At 42.3% G+C, this 19,169-nt stretch overlaps 1 protein-coding gene across 3 annotated transcripts in view; it reads right to left on the bottom strand.

The window, feature by feature from the left end:
* The window catches only part of ST18 (ST18 C2H2C-type zinc finger transcription factor), a 152,225-nt gene that overhangs the window by 120,971 nt on the left and 12,085 nt on the right, over positions 1-19,169 (bottom strand). For all 3 annotated transcript variants that reach the window (XM_088469758.1, XM_088469759.1, XM_088469760.1), the window contains exons 4-6: positions 18,407-18,497; positions 12,262-12,360; positions 10,030-10,229 (exon numbers count right to left, since the gene is read on the bottom strand). In XM_088469758.1, coding sequence (XP_088325884.1) covers positions 10,030-10,229; positions 12,262-12,360; positions 18,407-18,497 — 390 coding nt within the window. The remainder of the gene's footprint in view (positions 1-10,029; positions 10,230-12,261; positions 12,361-18,406; positions 18,498-19,169) is intronic.

The raw sequence follows: 19,169 nt of genomic DNA, 5'->3' as shown, positions 1-19,169 counted from the left end.
CTCAGTCAGTGCATGCGTAGTAGTGCTGCGAGGTCCCAAGGAGTAAAATGAACGCTAATGTGATCCCTTCATTTCTAACACATCCCAGGGACGGGTTCCCTTTTTGCTGTACCTATTAGTTTGATTTAGTCGAAATCTGAGGATTAGGTGTATCAAAAAAAATCTGAGGATTAGGTGTATCAAAAAAAATTTGAGGATTAGGTGTATCAAACCTTCTTAAGAGGACTAGTAGAGAATGTGCCATAGCAACCAATCAGCTTGTAGCCATCATTTATCTAGTACAGTCTATTAAATTATGTGTAGAAGCCAGTAGTGTAAGTTCAACCCCAGATGCCCGAAGGCAAGTTATAATTTGGTGAATCACAGCCCCCCCCCCCGTCACAGCCGCTGACACTTTAATGTAGCATTTCGCAAGCAGATACATCCGCAGTTGCACACAGAATATAGGCATGCCATGGAGGAGTGAGACAGAGAGTTGTGGATGAGGGGGGCGCCGGAAATGTCACACTGACACTGAGGATCAGCAACACCAATGAGCAGGGACAGGTTATAGATAGACGAAGGCGGCAGCTGATGGTCTGACACAAAGCACTCCGCTAGTGTATAGTGGCTTCTCAGGAAGAGGTGCCATGTATCGGGTGGCCGTGACGGTACACTCTGGGTACATAGTTATAGCCCTAAGTGAGGTGAATATATTGTGGACAATGGAGGAGGTGCCCCTTCAGTCTTGGAGCCCGGCGGCAGGTGCCTCCATTGTCTCCCATAGTTCTGCCCCTTGTAGAAGCTGCTTGGTTGTTATGGGCAACTTCTCCTCTTTAGAAGGCTTGAAACATCTCCTCCTAAATGAGGCACAACATGATAATTGTGAACTGAATATTAGACTTCAGCAAGCTGTCTAAGAATCCCAACAACATAATTGACAACTGTCACTGATTTTCAGAGACAGTTCCATATGATGCTGGAAATGTTTGCCCCTGGTTTTAATGCTGACAACTTTCCCAGCACTGCTCTTCTGGTGTTGATGCCTGGATTTCATCTTTATATTAGTTCTTTATTTATATATTTTTTAAGTTCATTTACTGTGCATGTTTTAAAAGTGCTTGGATAACCCCAGGCCAGCTACAGAAGACAGCATATGATTATTATATGTGAGGCAATATGTGATGCTCATATCAAATCAAAGATCGGGAAACACTTTGCTACTGTGACTCTGGGCCAATAATGTTAAATGATGCAATCATTTAGGGGTAGTCCCTCCCCTTTAGATAAAGTATGTCCATCATTAAACTGAAATGGGAGTCATAGAGTTTTGCATATACAAATTCTCCTGTCCAACTGGAAAGTGCTTATTGAATTTGTTGTGAAATGTTGGTACATATGCAGGTTTTTTTCATCTGCTAGTGTAGGAAAATTCACAATATCACATGCTGGTATCTTGTTAGCGTATGAACAATTAAAGAAGAACTCCAGTCAGGGAATCCTTTTTTTATAGAGACCCCATGCCTCAAGCTAATGTTCCAGAATAATTTTAATTGTAATCAGTACTCAATGAAGGGGGATGACGGCAGCTATTTGGCTATTATAGCAATAGAAGGCAGGCAGCTCACATACTGAATGGCAGGGGTCTGCACAGACAACACAGGGGCCCTGTCTGAGTATTGTATTTGCCCTACCAGTATCTGTGCTGCTGCCTTCTATTGCTATAATGGCCAATTAGCTTAAACGCTTCTTTACAATGTTAAACATCATTTAAGATTAATTTCATGGTTGTAATTGGTACGGTACACAATTATCTAAAGATGTCTTAAATATAAACTATGGGCCTGATTCTGAGTTGGGAGTAAATCAAAAAAGAGCAAGTATACTGTGCACCTGGACAAACCATGCAGCAATGCAAGAGGTGCAACCAATCTTTTTAATAATATTGGAGAAGCTTGTTGAATGGGACGCAAATCAGTACACATACAGTACTGTACAGTAGTGTAATTTCCGTGTTGTTATGATGGCATAACCGATATATTAACGAGATGCACACACAGCTTTCAATGAGATAGGATGAATTATTATTATTAATTATTATTATTCACTAATGGTGGGGTTATGTGTTTACATGTACTAGTATAATATTTTGAAAGGAAGACACATTTTTATTATTATTATTATTATTATTATTATTATTATTATTATTATTATTATTATTATCCTTCCCTCACTGCGCCCTCTGTAATGGCAGCAGGTGGGTGGAGTGCACAAGGATTCAGTAGATGGATAATGATAATAATAATAATAATAATAATAATAATAATAATAATTAATTAAAATGTGTCTTCCTTTCTAAATATTATACTATAACATGTAAACACAGTACCCGAGCAGTTACCCAAATATTAATTAATTCCGTCTCATTGAAAGCTGTGCGTGCATGTGACCCCTATCTGAGCCCCTGAGACAAAAATATTAAAACATATATTTTTTAAAAAGTACAGGACTCACACACATACTGTACTGTAATGATTTAAAACTTTATTACACATTCTTCTTCCTGATTCCATGACAAAAATGCTGTGCTATAGTGTACCGAATCACAGGTTTTGGCAGCCAATTATTGGGCATTTATACAGAAAATGCATTGGATATCGGATGCATGCGCAGCGTCGTTTAGGAAAAGCGACACCTGGTGGACAAAAAGTTGTATTACATGCTATGACTTTTTCCAGCGTCACGGTACGTTCCATTGCAATTAATACTGAAAGGCGTGACTCAAGGTGCACCATGTGGTGTGAGATGCAGGGTGCGTTACAATAGCGCATGGAGCAACAAACTAGCTGGGCCCATCTGTAAGTCACCTGTGGTCAAGCATGGATATCCCTAAAACCTGGACTGTTAGGGTGCCTTGAGGACTGAGTTTGGGAACCTCTGGTGTAAATTATTGGTTCTCAACTACAGTCTTCAAGTATTGTCAATAGGTCATGTTTTGTGGAATTCTCTATTCATGCACAGGTGAGTTGAGTAAATCTATCTTGCTGAGTCAGTAATTATCCCACTTGCTTCAAAGGATAGAAATCCCCAAAACATGACCTTTTGGGAGTAGGTTATTTGAGGATTGGAGTCATCTAAATAATTGGTAGATAAACAATATCAAGGGTGTTAGAGCAAAATATCAACTGATCATCCACATTCCTTCATTTCTAGTACTTAAAGAATTTTAAAAAAATCTAGTAAATTTAATAAAAATACCATTCACATGCGATTTTGGATAACTTGCTCTAAATGATTGTAAGTAAATTAGTTATAGTTTGTTAATTAGTTGTCAAAATAAGCCACTTTTTTATTTATTGAAGTATATATATATATATATATATATATTCCCCTTACCCCAGATGCTCCCAAGGCTAGGATTGCTTGGGATTATACTGTATGATATGTCTAAATGTGTTACCCTTCCCTCCTATCTATGTCAGTGCTCTCTCGCTTGATCCCCAACTTGAAGCTCATGGCTTAGGTTTTATGTGGGCTTACACGTGTTTCCGGTGTTCTTGGTAGTACTATGTTGCTCCCATTTGCTTATATACAGGCACAACATCATCTCCCCCTTAGTGAACTGGTTACATAGGATGACTAATGGATCAAAATCTCAACTGGGGCTGGTAAGCACCCTAACCATCCCCTTTCCCTAACTCTAACCCTCCCTTAGTGGTGCCTATCCCTAACTTCCCCCCCTAGTGCCTAACCCTAACCTCCCCCCATTGGTGCCTAACCCTCAATCACCTTTCACGCACCCTAAAACTAGGGTGGGTGCCTAACAATTTCCTGTCCCTAGTGGTGCCTAACCCTGCCCCCCTTTCCCTGGCCTAATCCCAACCCTCCCGGGGGGGGGGTGCCTAACCCTATGTTTCCTTGGAGGTTCCTAAACCTAACCCTCCCCGCGGCTACAACCTAAGACATCTGACTTACCTTCGTTCAGTGTGCCGGACGGCCTTAACCTGACTACATCTCGTTTTCGTATTATCGTATTCAACACTGGGTAACTACTGTGTTTAAGGCAAGTGCCCAATACATTTACCCATGTCAGAATTCCTCTGGGAATTTCTCAGGGTAACCCTAGGAGGAACATTTGCTTTTGGTACACCCATTGCCTAAGTGAAGGCTAGAAGGATAAAACTAAATCTCATCTCCTCTGGGAATCTGATCTTTAACTAACTTTCACATCCCAGCATATAATCTATTTATTTAACTAATCACCAATTATCCAAATGTTACAACCCCTTAGAACTAAAGTACTGTATAAAATTCTTCTACTTTACCCCGGTTAAATTGCATACTATATTGCCCACACAATACAAATTCTGCTTGCGTAATTGCTTGGAAGTAGCTGATATTTTCCACAACGATGGATTTGGTGCTGCCCTTTCATTCGTATCTTATAGTGTGCAGTGTTTGACTTGGTCTTTAAAGTTTTAAATGTTAACTTACCCCCTTTTACTGCACTGACATTTCTCCCTGTTTATCCCTCTGATTTTACTAATAAATGTTATATTTTGGGTCACATATTGTTAGCAACTAATACTGTAATTTCTCAGTTTTGAAAGAACTTTCTCCTGTCTCCCCTTTATAAGGTTATTCATAAAATATAGGCCCTCATTCAGAGCCACTCGCTAGCGGCAGTACGCTCGTTCCGAGCGATGTTCGCACATCTGCGCATACGTACGAATCGTTATACGCATGCGCGAACCAGTCAGTGCGGCCGAAATTCATGTGCTCGCAATATAGCGAATGCCTGCTATTTTGAGTGACAGAATGAGGCGTATGTGGGTGGTAACAGGGGAAGGTGCTTGAAAATGGGGAGTGGAGATCCGAACGCAGGCGTGCTTAAAGGTCAAAACGGGCGTTTTATGGGTGTGCATAATTAATACAGCAGCGTCATTGACCACGTCACTGGGTTATTTTATAGCCAGAACTGCTCGCAAGATTGTGGTAGCAAAAACCAACCACAAGAATAGCGAGCAGTTCATACGCTGGTCGATGTATAGCGGACATGACGTATGGTGCGAGCGGCCAGGGGGCGTTTTTAACAAATAAACGAGCGTATGTTTTGCTCGCTCGTTCAGACTTAGAGGTGTGAACAGACTGCAATTTGCGAACGGATCATTTGAATAGCCACCCCTTGTTTTTGAACGAACGACCGCAAATAGCGAACGGCTCTGAATCAGGCCCATAGTTTGCTTTTCTAATGGAAATATTGAATTTTCCCTTTCTCACTGCTGCTACTTCACCATTGATGAAATGGTTTAAGTGGCACAAATTTGTTACAGATGGTGAAAGGGCAGATTTGTTGTTAAAAAGGCCCTCTTTCACCTCTGTTTTCATCCTGCTTTTAAATGTTCTCCTATGTTTTCTTGTTTGTATTTATTGGCCTACTGCCGTACACTTTATGTATTGTTTTCGCTTACCATTATAATTTGTATGAGTACCGTATATACTCGAGTATAAGCCGAGTTTTTCAGCACATTTTTTGTGCTGAAAAAGTACCCCCTCGGCTTATACTCGAGTGAAGTGTAGCGCTGACCGGGCGGAGTTCGGCCAGCGCTACACAGCTCAAACACACAGCCGCCGGAGCCGGCAGCTGCGTGTTTGCTATAATCAGCAGCCGCTGAGAGTCTGTCAGACTCTCAGCGGCTGCTGCTGCTCCCACTGCGGGAGCCATCTTCCGGCTCCCACAGTGGGTAATGATGACGTCTCTCCCATGCAAAGTGGCCGGAGGAGTGGATAACGGCGGGACCAGGAGCGGGAGTTTCAGGTAACTGATTTTTTTTTTTTATTCTTATAACATCTCTGTCACGACCAGGGGTGACAGGCTGCTGAGATCGCGGCGCTTACCGCTCCGGGTGCTGTGGCATGGTGTTTCCAGCAGAGGTGCAGGTTCCTGGAGAATAGCGCTGGGTGCTGTGAGTCTCCACAGACCAAGGGCTTCCATCTGGAGGCAGGTGAGAGGGGCTGAGACTGGCAGAGCTTCCATGCTGTGACCACTGGGCGCGGCCATCTTGGATTTGGGTCACACGTCGTTTCTGGCCAATCAGGTTCAGTCTGGGCTGGGGAGGCTAGCAACCAATCCTGCACTACCTGAGGGTACTAAAGGGCTGTCCAGAGGCTCTTTAGTTGCCAGTGCAACGTCTATCACAGCGTATGCTGTGAGCTAGTTCTCTGTGCTCCTTTGCTTATTTAAAGTGTCAGTACCAGTGTGTTTCTGCAGACTCCCCTCTCAGCCTTGGTGCAGTTTGCTCCTGTTACTACCTGTCTCCTGATCCCGTCTACCTGCTATACCCAGCCTACCCCGGGTCTCTAAGTTCCGCCAGTGTCTCGCAGCCTGGTTCTGATCCCGTCGCGTGCCACTGCTTCATGAGTCATACTCCCCTAAGGCCGGCTGCCTTCAAGTACCAGCAAACAAGTCCTCATTCCTCATCCGACTCCACTCTGGGTCCAAGCGCACGCCAAGCCGTGACAGTTTGCACTGGCCAGATGGATTCGGCCAGTGGACAGGATCTGAGGGCCGACTTGCTCCAGGGTATCGCCAGTCGCCTAGAGGGACTAGAGGCGTCTCAGTGCCAAATGGCTCAGTTCCTGCAGGAAATGTCTCTTCGTCAGGATACGCTGCAAGCTTCCCTGGTTACTGTTAATTTGCCTGCCACCACCAACCAGCCAGTAGCTCCAGCTGTCCCTGTTCCACCTGCACCATCTCATTTGCACCTTCCGACTCCCAATAAGTTTCACGGGAACCCCAAGTTGTGCCGAGGGTTTCTCAACCAGTGTGACGTCCACTTCACACTACAGCCTGTGAACTTTCCATCTCCAAAATCCAAAGTGGCATATATAGTGTCTCTACTGACCAGTTCTGCCCTGGACTGGGTTTCGCCTTTCTGGGAGAGGTCCGACCCGTTACTAGACAACTACTCTGGATTCCTCACGTCCTTCTGGAGGATTTTCGACGAGCCCGGCAGAACAACCTCCGCAACGACGGAAATCCTGCGACTTCGCCAAGGGAACCGACCAGTCAGTCAGTATATCATTCAATTTCAAACGCTGGCTTCGGAACTAAAATGGAATGAAGAAGCCCTGACTTCCACCTTTTGGAATGGATTGACAGATCGCATAAAAGATGACCTCGCCACTCGTGATCCGCCGGCTACCCTCAATGATCTTATCTCCCTTTGCAATAAAGTGGATTTGCGGTACAGAGAACGCCAGAGTGAAAAAACTAGGGGAGATCGCTTTAGGTTCCGGCCGACCACTACTCCAACCCTCCCTCTGTCTGAACCTGCGGGTGACGAACCCATGCAGATTAACCGGGCCCGCCTCACGGTAGAAGAATGGCAAAGACGCCGACGAGAAAATCTATGCATGTACTGCGGGGAGACCAGTCATATGGTTGCAGCCTGCCCACGTCGTCCGGGAAACTCCCGATCCTAATCTGTGCAGGAGACACCAGGTTAGGAGTGATGTCTCCGTCTCCATCAAAAAATGAATCTACCCTCTCCATTACTTTTGAGATCTCCACTGGTTCTAAAACTGTTCTTTCTCTCCTCGATTCAGGGGCCGCTGAAAATTTTATCACCGCTGAACTTGTCCAGAGGCTTCGGCTTCCTGTCTCCTCTCTCGACCACACCATCACTCTATCTGCTGTAGATGGCACTCAGATTACCAACGGAATCGTCTCTCAACGTACCCTTCCTGTGCCAGTTCGTATCGGAGCTCTCTGAAACTATCTGATTCCTAGTAATTCCCAAAGCCTCCCATGAGGTCATCCTTGGATACCCCTGGTTACGCAAGCACTCCCACAATATTGATTGGGGCACCATGCAGATCTTGTCCTGGGGAGAAACTTGTCAAGTATCCTGCCTTCCTCAAATCAAACCCGTCAAAGGTAGTTACATTGCAACCACTACTCCAATTCCCTACCAGTATCGCTCCTTCTCCGATGTCTTCTGTAAGACCGGAGCTGATATTCTGCCTCCTCATCGGGAGTGGGACTGTCCTATTGAATTGATTCCTGGCAAAACTCCTCTGCGAGGTCGTACTTACCCACTCTCCCTACCCAAGACTGAAGCCATGTCAGCATACATCCAGGAGAACCTGCAAAAGGGGTTCATTCGACCATCCTCCTCACTGGCAGGGGCAGGATTCTTTTTTGTGTCTAAGAAGGATGGAGGCCTGCGTCCTTGCATCGATTACAGGGGCTTAAACGATATAACCATCAAAAATCGCTACCCGATACCCCTCATTACCGAACTTTTCGATCGAGTAAAAGGTGCTACTATTTTTACCAAGCTGGATTTAAGAGGGGCCTGCAATCTCATTAGGATACGAGCCAGGGACGTATGGAAAACAGCATTCAATACTCGAGACGGGCATTTTGAATACCTGGTAATGCCTTTTGGTCTCTGTAACGCTCCTGCCCAACCTAAAAACAGGTGACTTAGTATGGCTTTCCACTCGTAATCTTCGCCTTAAAGTGCCGTCTATGAAATTTGCTCCTCGTTTCATCGGTCCTTTTCCCATCGTTCAAGTGATCAATCCAGTAGCCTATAAATTAAAACTTCCGTCCTACCTCAAAATACCAAATTCCTTTCATATTTCCCTGCTGAAACCTCTCATCCTGAATCGCTATCGCAAGACTCTGCCATGCTCCCCCAAAGTCTTGACTGAGAGGGGTGTAGAGTTCGAGATCAAACAGGTCCTGGACTCTCATTTTCGTTATGGGCAACTCCAATATCTACTGGATTGGAAAGGTTACGGTCCCGAAGAACGTTGCTGGGTGAAAGCTGAGGATGTCTACGCTCCTCGCCTAGTGCTTAAGTTTCACTCTGAGAATCCTGGTAAACCGAAGAAGTGTCCAGAGGCCACTCCTAAAGGAGGGGGTACTGTCACGACCAGGGGTGACAGGCTGCTGAGATCGCAGCGCTTACCGCTCCGGGCGCTGTGGCATGGTGTTTCCAGCAGAGGTGCAGGTTCATGGAGAATAGCGCTGGGTGCTGTGAGTCTCTGCAGACCAAGGGCTTCCATCTGGAGGCAGGTGAGAGGGGCTGAGACTGGCAGAGCTTCCATGCTGTAACCACTGGGCACAGCCATCTTGGATTTGGGTCACATGTCGTTTCTGGCCAATCAGGTTCAGTCTGGGCTGGGGAGGCTAGCAACCAATCCTGCACTACCTGAGGGTACTAAAGGGCTGTCCAGAGGCTCTTTAGTTGCCAGTGCAACGTCTATCACAGCGTATGCTGTGAGCTAGTTCTCTGTGCTCCTTTGCTCATTTAAAGTGTCAGTACCAGTGTGTTTCTGCAGACTCCCCTCTCAGCCTTGGTGCAGTTTGCTCCTGTTACTGCCTGTCTCCTGATCCCGTCTACCTGCTATACCCAGCCTACCCCGGGTCTCTAAGTTCCGCCAGTGTCTCGCAGCCTGGTTCTGATCCCGTCGCGTGCCACTGCTTCATGAGTCATACTCCCCTAAGGCCGGCTGCCTTCAATACCAGCAAACAAGTCCTCATTCCTCATCCGACTCCACTCCGGGTCCAAGCGCACGCCAAGCCGTGACAATCTCTCTCTACTGGGGGGGGGACTACAGGGGGCGATTTCTACAGGGGGCGATTACTACAGGGGGCACTACCAGGGGGGATTACTACAGGGGGAACTACCAGGGGGGGGATTACTACAGGGGGCACTACCAGGGGCGGATTACTACTGGAAGCACTGAAAGGGGGGATTACCACTGGGTGCACTACCAGGAGGGATTACTACTGGGGGCACAACCAGGGGGAATTACCAGCTGCTGCCATTTCCCACACTAGGCTTATACTCGAGTCAATAAGTTTTCCCAGTGTTTTTGGGTAAAAGTAGGCACCTCGGCTTATATTCGGTCGGCTTATACTCGAGTATATATGGTATATGTATCTCATACTGTATGCTTTCCATCTTTTTTTTATCTCATTTAATGTTCCAGTTTTTGTATATATATATATATATATATATATATTATTCTTACCTTCGCCATTACTTGTCTCTTGGCTGTGAACAACTGTCGCAATGGTATGTTTCCCAAACACTTGTGCATCAAAGCTGGCATAATCAAATGGAACTTTCCCAAATCTGTCATGTTCTTTAATTATTGTTGCTCGTGTTGTAGTGACCGGTGCAGTCCGATAACTGAACTGTGTAACTTCAACATGCTTTACACATGTCGCTCTGAAAGATGTGACAAAATAGGAAAACAATTTAGTTCTTTTAAAATTTCTGTTAATTAGTCAATGTATACAAGGGTAATATAAATATTTTATCCATTTATATCTTAATTTTTTACTTCATCGGTTATCCCCTTCATGACAAGTCAATGTATTTTATTTTAAATTTAAAGGAGTGATAGGGCTAAATAATATATTATATAATTAGTTTACTTTTTATGTTATTTTTCACAATTTATTTTTCTATTGTCTATTTTAACTCAGAAAGACCTGTTTTTGTTCAATGGGTCTCCATTTTGACTGTAAACTTCGGTCATTTCGAAACTTTCAACACCGTTGATCACCCTCTTCTCCTGAACACCCATTTCCTCCATTGGCCTTTGCAACACAACTTCTCTCTTGGTTCACTTCCGACCCATTGAACCATTCCTTTAGTATCTGCTACCTAAGTTTAACTTGTCTAAAAAAGAAATGATCATTTCCCCACTCCTATAAATTAAAACCTCCCCTAAATGCTCATTACCTTCAATAACACCAACATTTTCTTAGTCTTCCAAGTTCACTGCTTTAGTATCAACCTTGACTCTACCCATTGCATTACAGGTTGAGTCTCCCATATCCAAATATTCCGAAATACGGAATATTCCGAAATACGGAATAATTTTGGCATGACTGAGATAATAAAACCTTTGATTTTTGATGGTTCAATTTACTCAAACTTTGCCTAAGGCACAAATTATTAAAAATATGGTATAAAATTACCTTCAGGCTGTGTGTATAGGGTGTAAATGAAACATAAATTTATTTCATGTATGTACACAAACTTTGCTTGAGCCACAAAATTATTGAAAATATTGTATAAAATGAGCTGCAGGCTATGTGTATAAGGTGTATATAACACATAAATGCATTATGTGTGTATATTGGGGTCCCATTCCCAAGATATTTCATTATGATATGCAATTATTCCAAAATACGGAGTATTCCGTTATCCAAAATACCTCTGGTCCCAAGCATTTTGGATATGGGAGACTCAACCTGTATTCCTCACATCTAGTCTCTCTCATAGCACTGTTGCCTGCACTGTACAAATACTACTAGAATACACACGTTTCTTACCTACTTTGCTACCAAAACTCGACTACTGCAAACTCTTGCAATGCTCCAAGTACCATTATACCTATGTCAGGATTCAGGCACTGTCACTGTCATGTTGACATACTCACTGTGGACATAAGGGCTGATCTCTTTGTATGGACACAAATAGTGAGTTTTAGCATGTAGCACATATGCAAAAGCGAATTTACGCATTTTTGCTTATCTTTGTCAGATTCTTAGTCAGTCAAATCTTTGCTTTATCTCTCTCTGCACGAAATGGGCGTGTATGGGCAGGAACTGGGTGGCAGCAATGCAATTTCACTGAAATGTTCTGTCTTGTGGTAGTTTCATGAGTCTGGCATGTTAGTGTTGTAGACATTTAGCTAGAGAACTGTGCTATTCTGAGCTGTGCATGTGGAGATGGGAAGCCTGTTTCAGACAGATCTCTTGCACCTATAGTACAGTAGTATGGGGCTTCTGCAAGCCTGCAAGTGCCAATACTAATGATGACCATTGCAACTGTAGATGGAAAAACAGTTAGTGGAGCAGCTTCCCACTTGAACGGTACAGATCAGGGGAGTAACTAGGTATTTGAGCCCCATAGCAAAAGTTTGTAAGAGCCCCTACGTACCACCCAGTGGTGAAAAATGTGTATAACACATGTAACTTTGACAAGGAAGATGGCCCCCCTCAGCTCTGGGCTCCATAGCAGCTGCACATCTCGCACCTATGGTAGTTACACCCAAGGCACAGATCCTTGCTTTGACCCTAAGGAAACTCACATTAGCATAAGGTAGTAAAATATGCTTCCTCTGCATCACACAAACGCTTCCTCTTGGAGTTCTATTCAGAATCAGTCACATAGTCCACATTCTGACCGCATCCCCGTTAACAAAGGTCCTGCACATTATTTATTGAGTCCATTTTATTATATATACCTGTGAATAGATTCGAGGTTGGATCCAGTGCTAGAGGAATAGTGTTTATCTTGTGTTTTAGAGAGCTTCTCAGCTGCAGCAATTGGACAACCTGAAAGACTTTAATCAGAACAGAAATGTCATACATTCACAGCAGAACAGAGATAATGTTACAGAATCAAAGTGATGTTTCATAGAGAGTAGTACATATATAATAAAAAAGTAATATAGTAATAGTAACACATTGAATGGAAACAAATGAGAGCAGATTTTAAAACTATACTATGAAGGAAGATAGGAAAAATACTCAAATGGTATTTGTATTGCACGGGATAAGTTTAATATCCTTACAGCGGAGATTCTGGTGGTCACAATGCTGATGCCAGAATCCCGACACTTATCAGAATACCAGCGCCGGCATGCTGACCACCGGAACCCTGAAGGTAAGTAGCGGGGTTGGGGGGAAGGATAGGGTTAGGCACTAGGGTGAGGGTTAGGGTTAGGCACTATGGGAAAACTGGTTATGTTTAGGCACAGGGGAGGGAGGGTTAGGGTAGGGTTAAGGGTTAGGTTAGGAATACCTTGAGCCTTCAGGAAGCTAATCTAGTCGGGATGCCGGTGTCGGGATTCTGACCACAGGGATCCTGAACACCGGCATCCCGTACCCAGCCCATATTGCACATGAATGCTGCTGTATGTAATTATTGTGTGGTGCACAAGTACAAAAACTTACAATGAGCAAACTACTACAGTAAGAATATCAGACTCCAGAAAGATTTCTCAAAACTTGTACTGTACTCCCATACTTTAGCTTAGCAACTTGGCATTGATACTATTAATTTTTCTGTAAATAACAAGTGATGTATATGCTCAGTTGCTTCCGTAAGCACTATTGCTGTACAGGGTATATAGGGCAGAATAAATGTTGCAGGAATTTTACACTGCCTATTATGGACATACAGTATCAGTGCAGGCTACAGTATTTGTGTTGCCCAAATATAATGGATCATTTTCAGCTATGTCAGTAATCCCTTAACCATACCTCTCATCTTTAGTAAGGTATAGGTGGAGACAATTGCCCGATGTGCGTGCATGACATTAGGAGGCATGGCTTAGTGGCAAGGGGCGTTGCATAGCTGCAAGGGGGCTCCTCCATTTTTATCATGCTGGGGGCTTAACACAACAAGTAGTATTAACTACTGTTCCTGGCACTGTGATATACAGTCAGGTGCATAAATATTGGGACATTGACAGAGTTTTCATATTTTGGCCTCTATTCACCACCACAATGGCTTTGACATGAAACAAACAAGATGTGCTTCAACTGCAGACTTTCAGATTTAATTTGAGAGTAATTACATCCAAATCAGGTGAACGGTGTAGGAATTACAACAGTTTCTATATGTGCCTCCCACTTTTTAAGGGGCCAAAAGTAATGTGACTATCAACTCAAAAGCTATTTCATGGACAGGTGTGGGCTATTCCCTCATTATTTCATTATCAATTAAGCAGGTAAAAGGTCTGGAGTTGATTCTAGGTGTGACATTTGCATTTGGAATCAGTTGCTGTCGACTCTCAATATGAGATCCAAAGAGCTGTCACTGTCAGTGAAGCAAGCCATCATCAGGCTGAAAAATCAAAACAAACCCATCAGAGAGATAGCAAAAACATTAGGTGTGGCCAAATCAACTGTTTGGAACATTCTTAAAAAGAAAGAACACACCGGAGAGCTCAGCAACACCAAAAAACCCGGAAGACCACGGAAAACAACTGTGGTGGATGACAGAAGAACTATTTCCCTTGTGGAGAAAAACTCCTTCACAACAGTTGGCCAAATCAAGAACACTCTCCAGTAGGTAGGTGTATATGTGTCAAAGTCAACAATCAAGAGAAGACTTCACAAGAGTGAATATAGAGGGTTCACCACAAGACGTAAACCACTGGTGAGCCTCAAAAACAGGAAGACCAGATTAGAGTTTGCCAAACAACATCTAAAAGAGCCATTACAGTTCTGGAACAACATCCTATGGACAGATGAGACAAAGATCAACTTGTACCAGAGTGATGGGAAGAGAAGAGTATGGAGAAGGAAAGGAACTGCTCATGATCCAAAACATACCGCCTCATCAGCGAAGCATGGTGGTGGTAGTGTCATGGCGTCGGCATGTATGGCTGCCAATGGAACTGGTTCCCTTGTATTTATTGATGATGTGACTGCTGACAAAAGCAGCAGAATGAATTCTGAAGTGTTTTGGGCAATATTATATGCTCATATTCAGTCAAATGCTTCAGAGGTCATTGGATGGCGCTTCACAGTGCAGATGGACAATGACCCGAAGCATACTGTAATAGCAACCAAAGAGATTTTTAAGGCTAAAAAGTGGAATGTTATGCAATGGCCAATTCAATCCCCTGACCTGAATCCGATTGAGCATACATTTCACTTGATGAAGACAAAACTGAAGGGAATATGCCCCAAGAATAAGTAGGAACTGAAGACATTTGCAGTAGAGGCCAGGCAAGAGCATCACCAGGGATGAAACCCAATGTCTGGTAATGTCTATGCGTTCCAGACTTCAGGCTGTAATTGCCTGAAAAGGATTTGCAACAAAGTATTAAAAAGTGAAAGTTAGATTTAGGATTGTTTAGTTTGTCCCATTACTTTTGGCCCCTTAAAAAGTGGGAGGCACATATAGAAACTGTTGTAATTCCTACACCGTTCACCTGATTTGGATGTAATTACCCTCAAATTTAATCTGAAAGTCTGCAGTTAAAGCACATCTTGTTTGTTTCATTTCAAAGCCATTGTGGTGGTGAATAAAGGCCAAAATATAAAAATTCTGTCAATGTCCCAATATTTATGCACCTGACTGTATATGAAAAAGAGAAGGACACTGTGTTAGTACCTGCTGCAGGTGATTAATATGGTCTAGTTAGGACCCATGAGGTCCAGGGATCGCCAAAATCAAAAGTGGTAAATGATTTAATCACCACACTGTGTCTTGAGGGGTCTAGTTACTAAGCAGTGTTAGGAGACAGAGTGAAAAATGATAAGAAGGTGATAATGTACCAACCAATCAGTTCCCAACTGTCATCTCACAGGCTGTGTTTGAAAAATGACAGTTGGGAGCTGATTGGCTGGCACCTTATCACTTTCTTATCACTTTTCACTCTGTCTCCTGACACTGCTTATTAAATAGACCCCTGAGTCTTGAGAAAGTCCCGGCATTCAATAGGATGAAATACGTTGACCATATACCCTCCAGATACCTTTTGTTCCAGATATTTCTCCAGTGGCCTGTGTCCACCCAAGAGGCCTATTGCTAAAAGCCGGGGACGACAGCAACAGCGGCCATGGAATACCGCTCTCATCATCTCCTTACTCCACTGCCAGTCATCATTTCCTGCACGGACACCAGTACTTGGTCCGCAGGAATGACTAACAGCAGCGGCCGACCTATACCACTAACAGTGTCTACCTTGCCCACTGACAGATATTATCTTGCTGCACGGACAAAGATACCCGGTCCGTGGACTGGCCACTCGATCACAGCAGACCGCATATAAATATAAGGTGCAACAAATATCGGCTCATTTTTGGATTAAGGTAACATAACTATTAATAGGTGACTGTGTGGAGAGTGATATTATAACTGGGACACCAGTTTAATCACTTACAGCTGCTAACTACAACAACTGACTTGTTATTTTATGAGAACTCTTGAATAGCAGCATATTAGTTACAAGCTTACTAATTATGTAACAACTGAGCTACGGACTTGTCTATATAACAACATTCCAGTGATATCTGGACTTTGATTGTCAGTACAAAACATTAAGATTTCTAAGAGCTCTTTTTATATAGTGTCTATTTGAATATATTTCTATGTGTATTTTTGATCTATATTGGGACATGATTGTCCTTTAAGAAAAACGCTGCTCTATTAGGGAATGTGGGATTTTATTTTATTCCTATTTTTATTTTTATTATTTTCATTATATATCTGTTTACTAGTTATTGCATGTATTTTTAATCTTTCAGATCTGTATACTCTATTAAACCTATAAATGGTATAACTTTCTATAAAGCCTCCTGTTTCATAATAGAGAGTAAAACCTCCACCAAACGAAATTAACATCTACTGCATTTTTACATATATATTATATATATATATATATATATATATATATATATATATACATATTTCTAATTACCAGCATGGTGATTAAATCCTTTACCACTTTTGATGCTGGGGGCTTGCCTAGTGCTCCAGGAGCTGCTGGACAGCCCCCGCCTCTACTAGAGCTGGCACAGTGTGTGTGTGGATGATGCGCACGTGTACCTCTAACAGTGTCCCCCTTGCCAGCGGACACTGTGGCCCGTGGGTGGAACAATGGGACAATCAGCAGCCGCTTTACATGTAGCAGCCGCTCATTGGCTGGTGCCTCGTGAGAAATTACAGCTGACTTTGGGTATCTGTCATTTCGCGAGGTGTAAGTGTATGCATCTGTCCGGTGTGGTTCGGGTAACTCGTTTATTGGTTTTACCAAGACCCTGGATGCTACCGAGAGCAGCGCCAGGATCTAGGTGAGTATAGATTATTTTTTGCAGGGCCAGGCACACAGATCATACTTGATAAGGAGACAGACACATCTGCAGCAGGTAAGTATGTGTGAATGGGTAAGTGTATGAAGTAAAATTTTACTAGGCCCGGTGTGTGTGTTTTATTTTTATTTAACTATTTATTTTACAGTGGGGGTACAGGTGCCTGCCGTCAGCTGGCACTTGTAGTTCCACAAGTGCCAAAGGGCAGACATCTGGCACCTGTAGTCCCAGTGTAAAATACAATAGTTTCCTATATTACTCACTGTATTACCCTCGTACCCAATGCTCCAGGGGTGCAGGGATGAGCCCCGGGCTTCAGACCAAGCCTGGGATTTCAGGGTACCCCTGGCTTGTCTGATAATGCTTTGGCCACAGCGACAGATTGATCATGTTCAGAGATGAGGGAAGGTGCCTACACTAAACGATATATTGTTCAGTGTAGGCACTGCACAGTTTAATGAATGACTGAATGATAACGATATTGTTATCGTTTAGTCCTTCATCAGTCGCCTAGTGGATGTGTCCCTTAACTCTAACCTCCACTCCTGCATGTCCGTGCAGAATGTCGGCATTTAATTTGAACATGTCGACACGTTCAATGTCGAAATCTTCACAATGTTGACATAATAACTGTCAACATTGGGATGTTGAAATTATAAATACAGATGCTATATTTCAAGTATAGAGTGGTATAACAATACTTAACATAATAATATAATTAATTCTTTAGTAGGAGAGACAATATGGATTAGTATGACCCAAATAAGCAACACATAAAAAACTGTAGCATTACATATATTATGTTTTTTTTCAATGTTTAACTCTTTCAAAGTTTTAAAACACTATTTAAATTGAAAAATATTAGTGGCTTCAGTATATTTGAAAATGCTTCCTAGCCAGCATGCCATCTGCTCAGTCCTGTCACAAGATGGTTCCTTTGTAGCCAGCAGCCCAGCCCTGGATTAACCATGAAGAAAATAAGCACCAAGGGAAGGGGTGCCCACAGAATTTTTTTTCATAGCCATCATGCCATTAACTCTTTTCACTGCCACATTCAATTTCCAAGTAATTTTTTTTGTAATTGTCCTTATCTAATTTAATTTGTCTTTTTTTTAAAATAAAATAAATGTTTTATTTGACATGACAAGTGACTGCAATTTTTGGAATTTGAAGATGTCTTCAGAGACATCACATTTGTTGAGAATTTCATGAATCTGGATAAATCCGAGTCACGGCTCTGATCTCTTGAGGAGATCTGGATAAATCTGAGTCACAGTTCTGATCTTTTTCGCTGTTCGGAATTAGAATTTTAAATACATGCATGCATAAATTATATGATTTTAGGTGTTTTTAAAAACTTTTTATCAGATTTTTATAAAAAAAAAACCCAGATCAAAAACCAAAGCACTTGAGGATGGTTTTTCAAAACCAAAACTCATCAGCTCATTTGTGTCATTGACCCGAAAAGGTCATGAGTAGCCTATTGCTGTATACAAACACTCATTTGTCCTCTCAGTCATAATTCAATTGTACTGTAAATCCAGTAGTCACTAAGGGTACCTTCTGTGTGTGTTGCGGTTACTGTTAACATGTCCTCTTCCTGTACATCCTGGTGTTGGACACTTCAGCACATTTTCATGCATGGCCAAAACTAATTAAAAGAAAAATAAAGGTTGGTTGAGAAATTATTAAAATAAATCAAATCAGGTAAATTATTTAATGAATCACTTCAGTTCACTTCATCGACCAATCATATTCTAGCTATTGTCTTCTAGAAGGTGCTAGTTAAATATTAAGTAGAATCTGATAGGTTGCTATGGGCAACATCACTAAAATTTCTAAAAACTCTCACTTTAGTAAATATACCCCTAAGTATGATTTAGCAGGGAAGCTAGGCCTTAAGTATTCTGTGTACAGCGCTAAGTATAATTATACCCCTAAGTATGATTTAGCAGGGAAGCTAGGCCTAAAGTACAGCGCTAAGTAAAAATGTATGGGCTATATAAAATTAGTGATGAAAAAGGGTGACTTACAGTATATGGAGTGGAGTATAACATTGACTTAATCACTAAAAGTCCAATGCTTCATGTGTTTTATGTGATTATGTTTAGGTGGCACAGGTAATGTATGCATAGGTGCTCTGCATATAATAGTAATAATAATAATAATAATAATAATAATAATAATAATAATAATAATAATAATACTATGATAAATGTGCTTTGCACCAAACTTCTAAAATAGATGTTATAAAGAGAGTGTAAGCATAATTTTTCAGTTTTCATTAATCAATCTACAGTTTTCATTAATCTACATTACAATT

This window comes from Taudactylus pleione, unplaced genomic scaffold (assembly GCF_031769625.1).
Source record: "Taudactylus pleione unplaced genomic scaffold, aTauple2 ptg000093l, whole genome shotgun sequence".
Lineage (NCBI taxonomy): Eukaryota > Metazoa > Chordata > Amphibia > Anura > Myobatrachidae > Taudactylus > Taudactylus pleione.
This window is presented reverse-complemented; position numbering and strand designations above follow the sequence as displayed.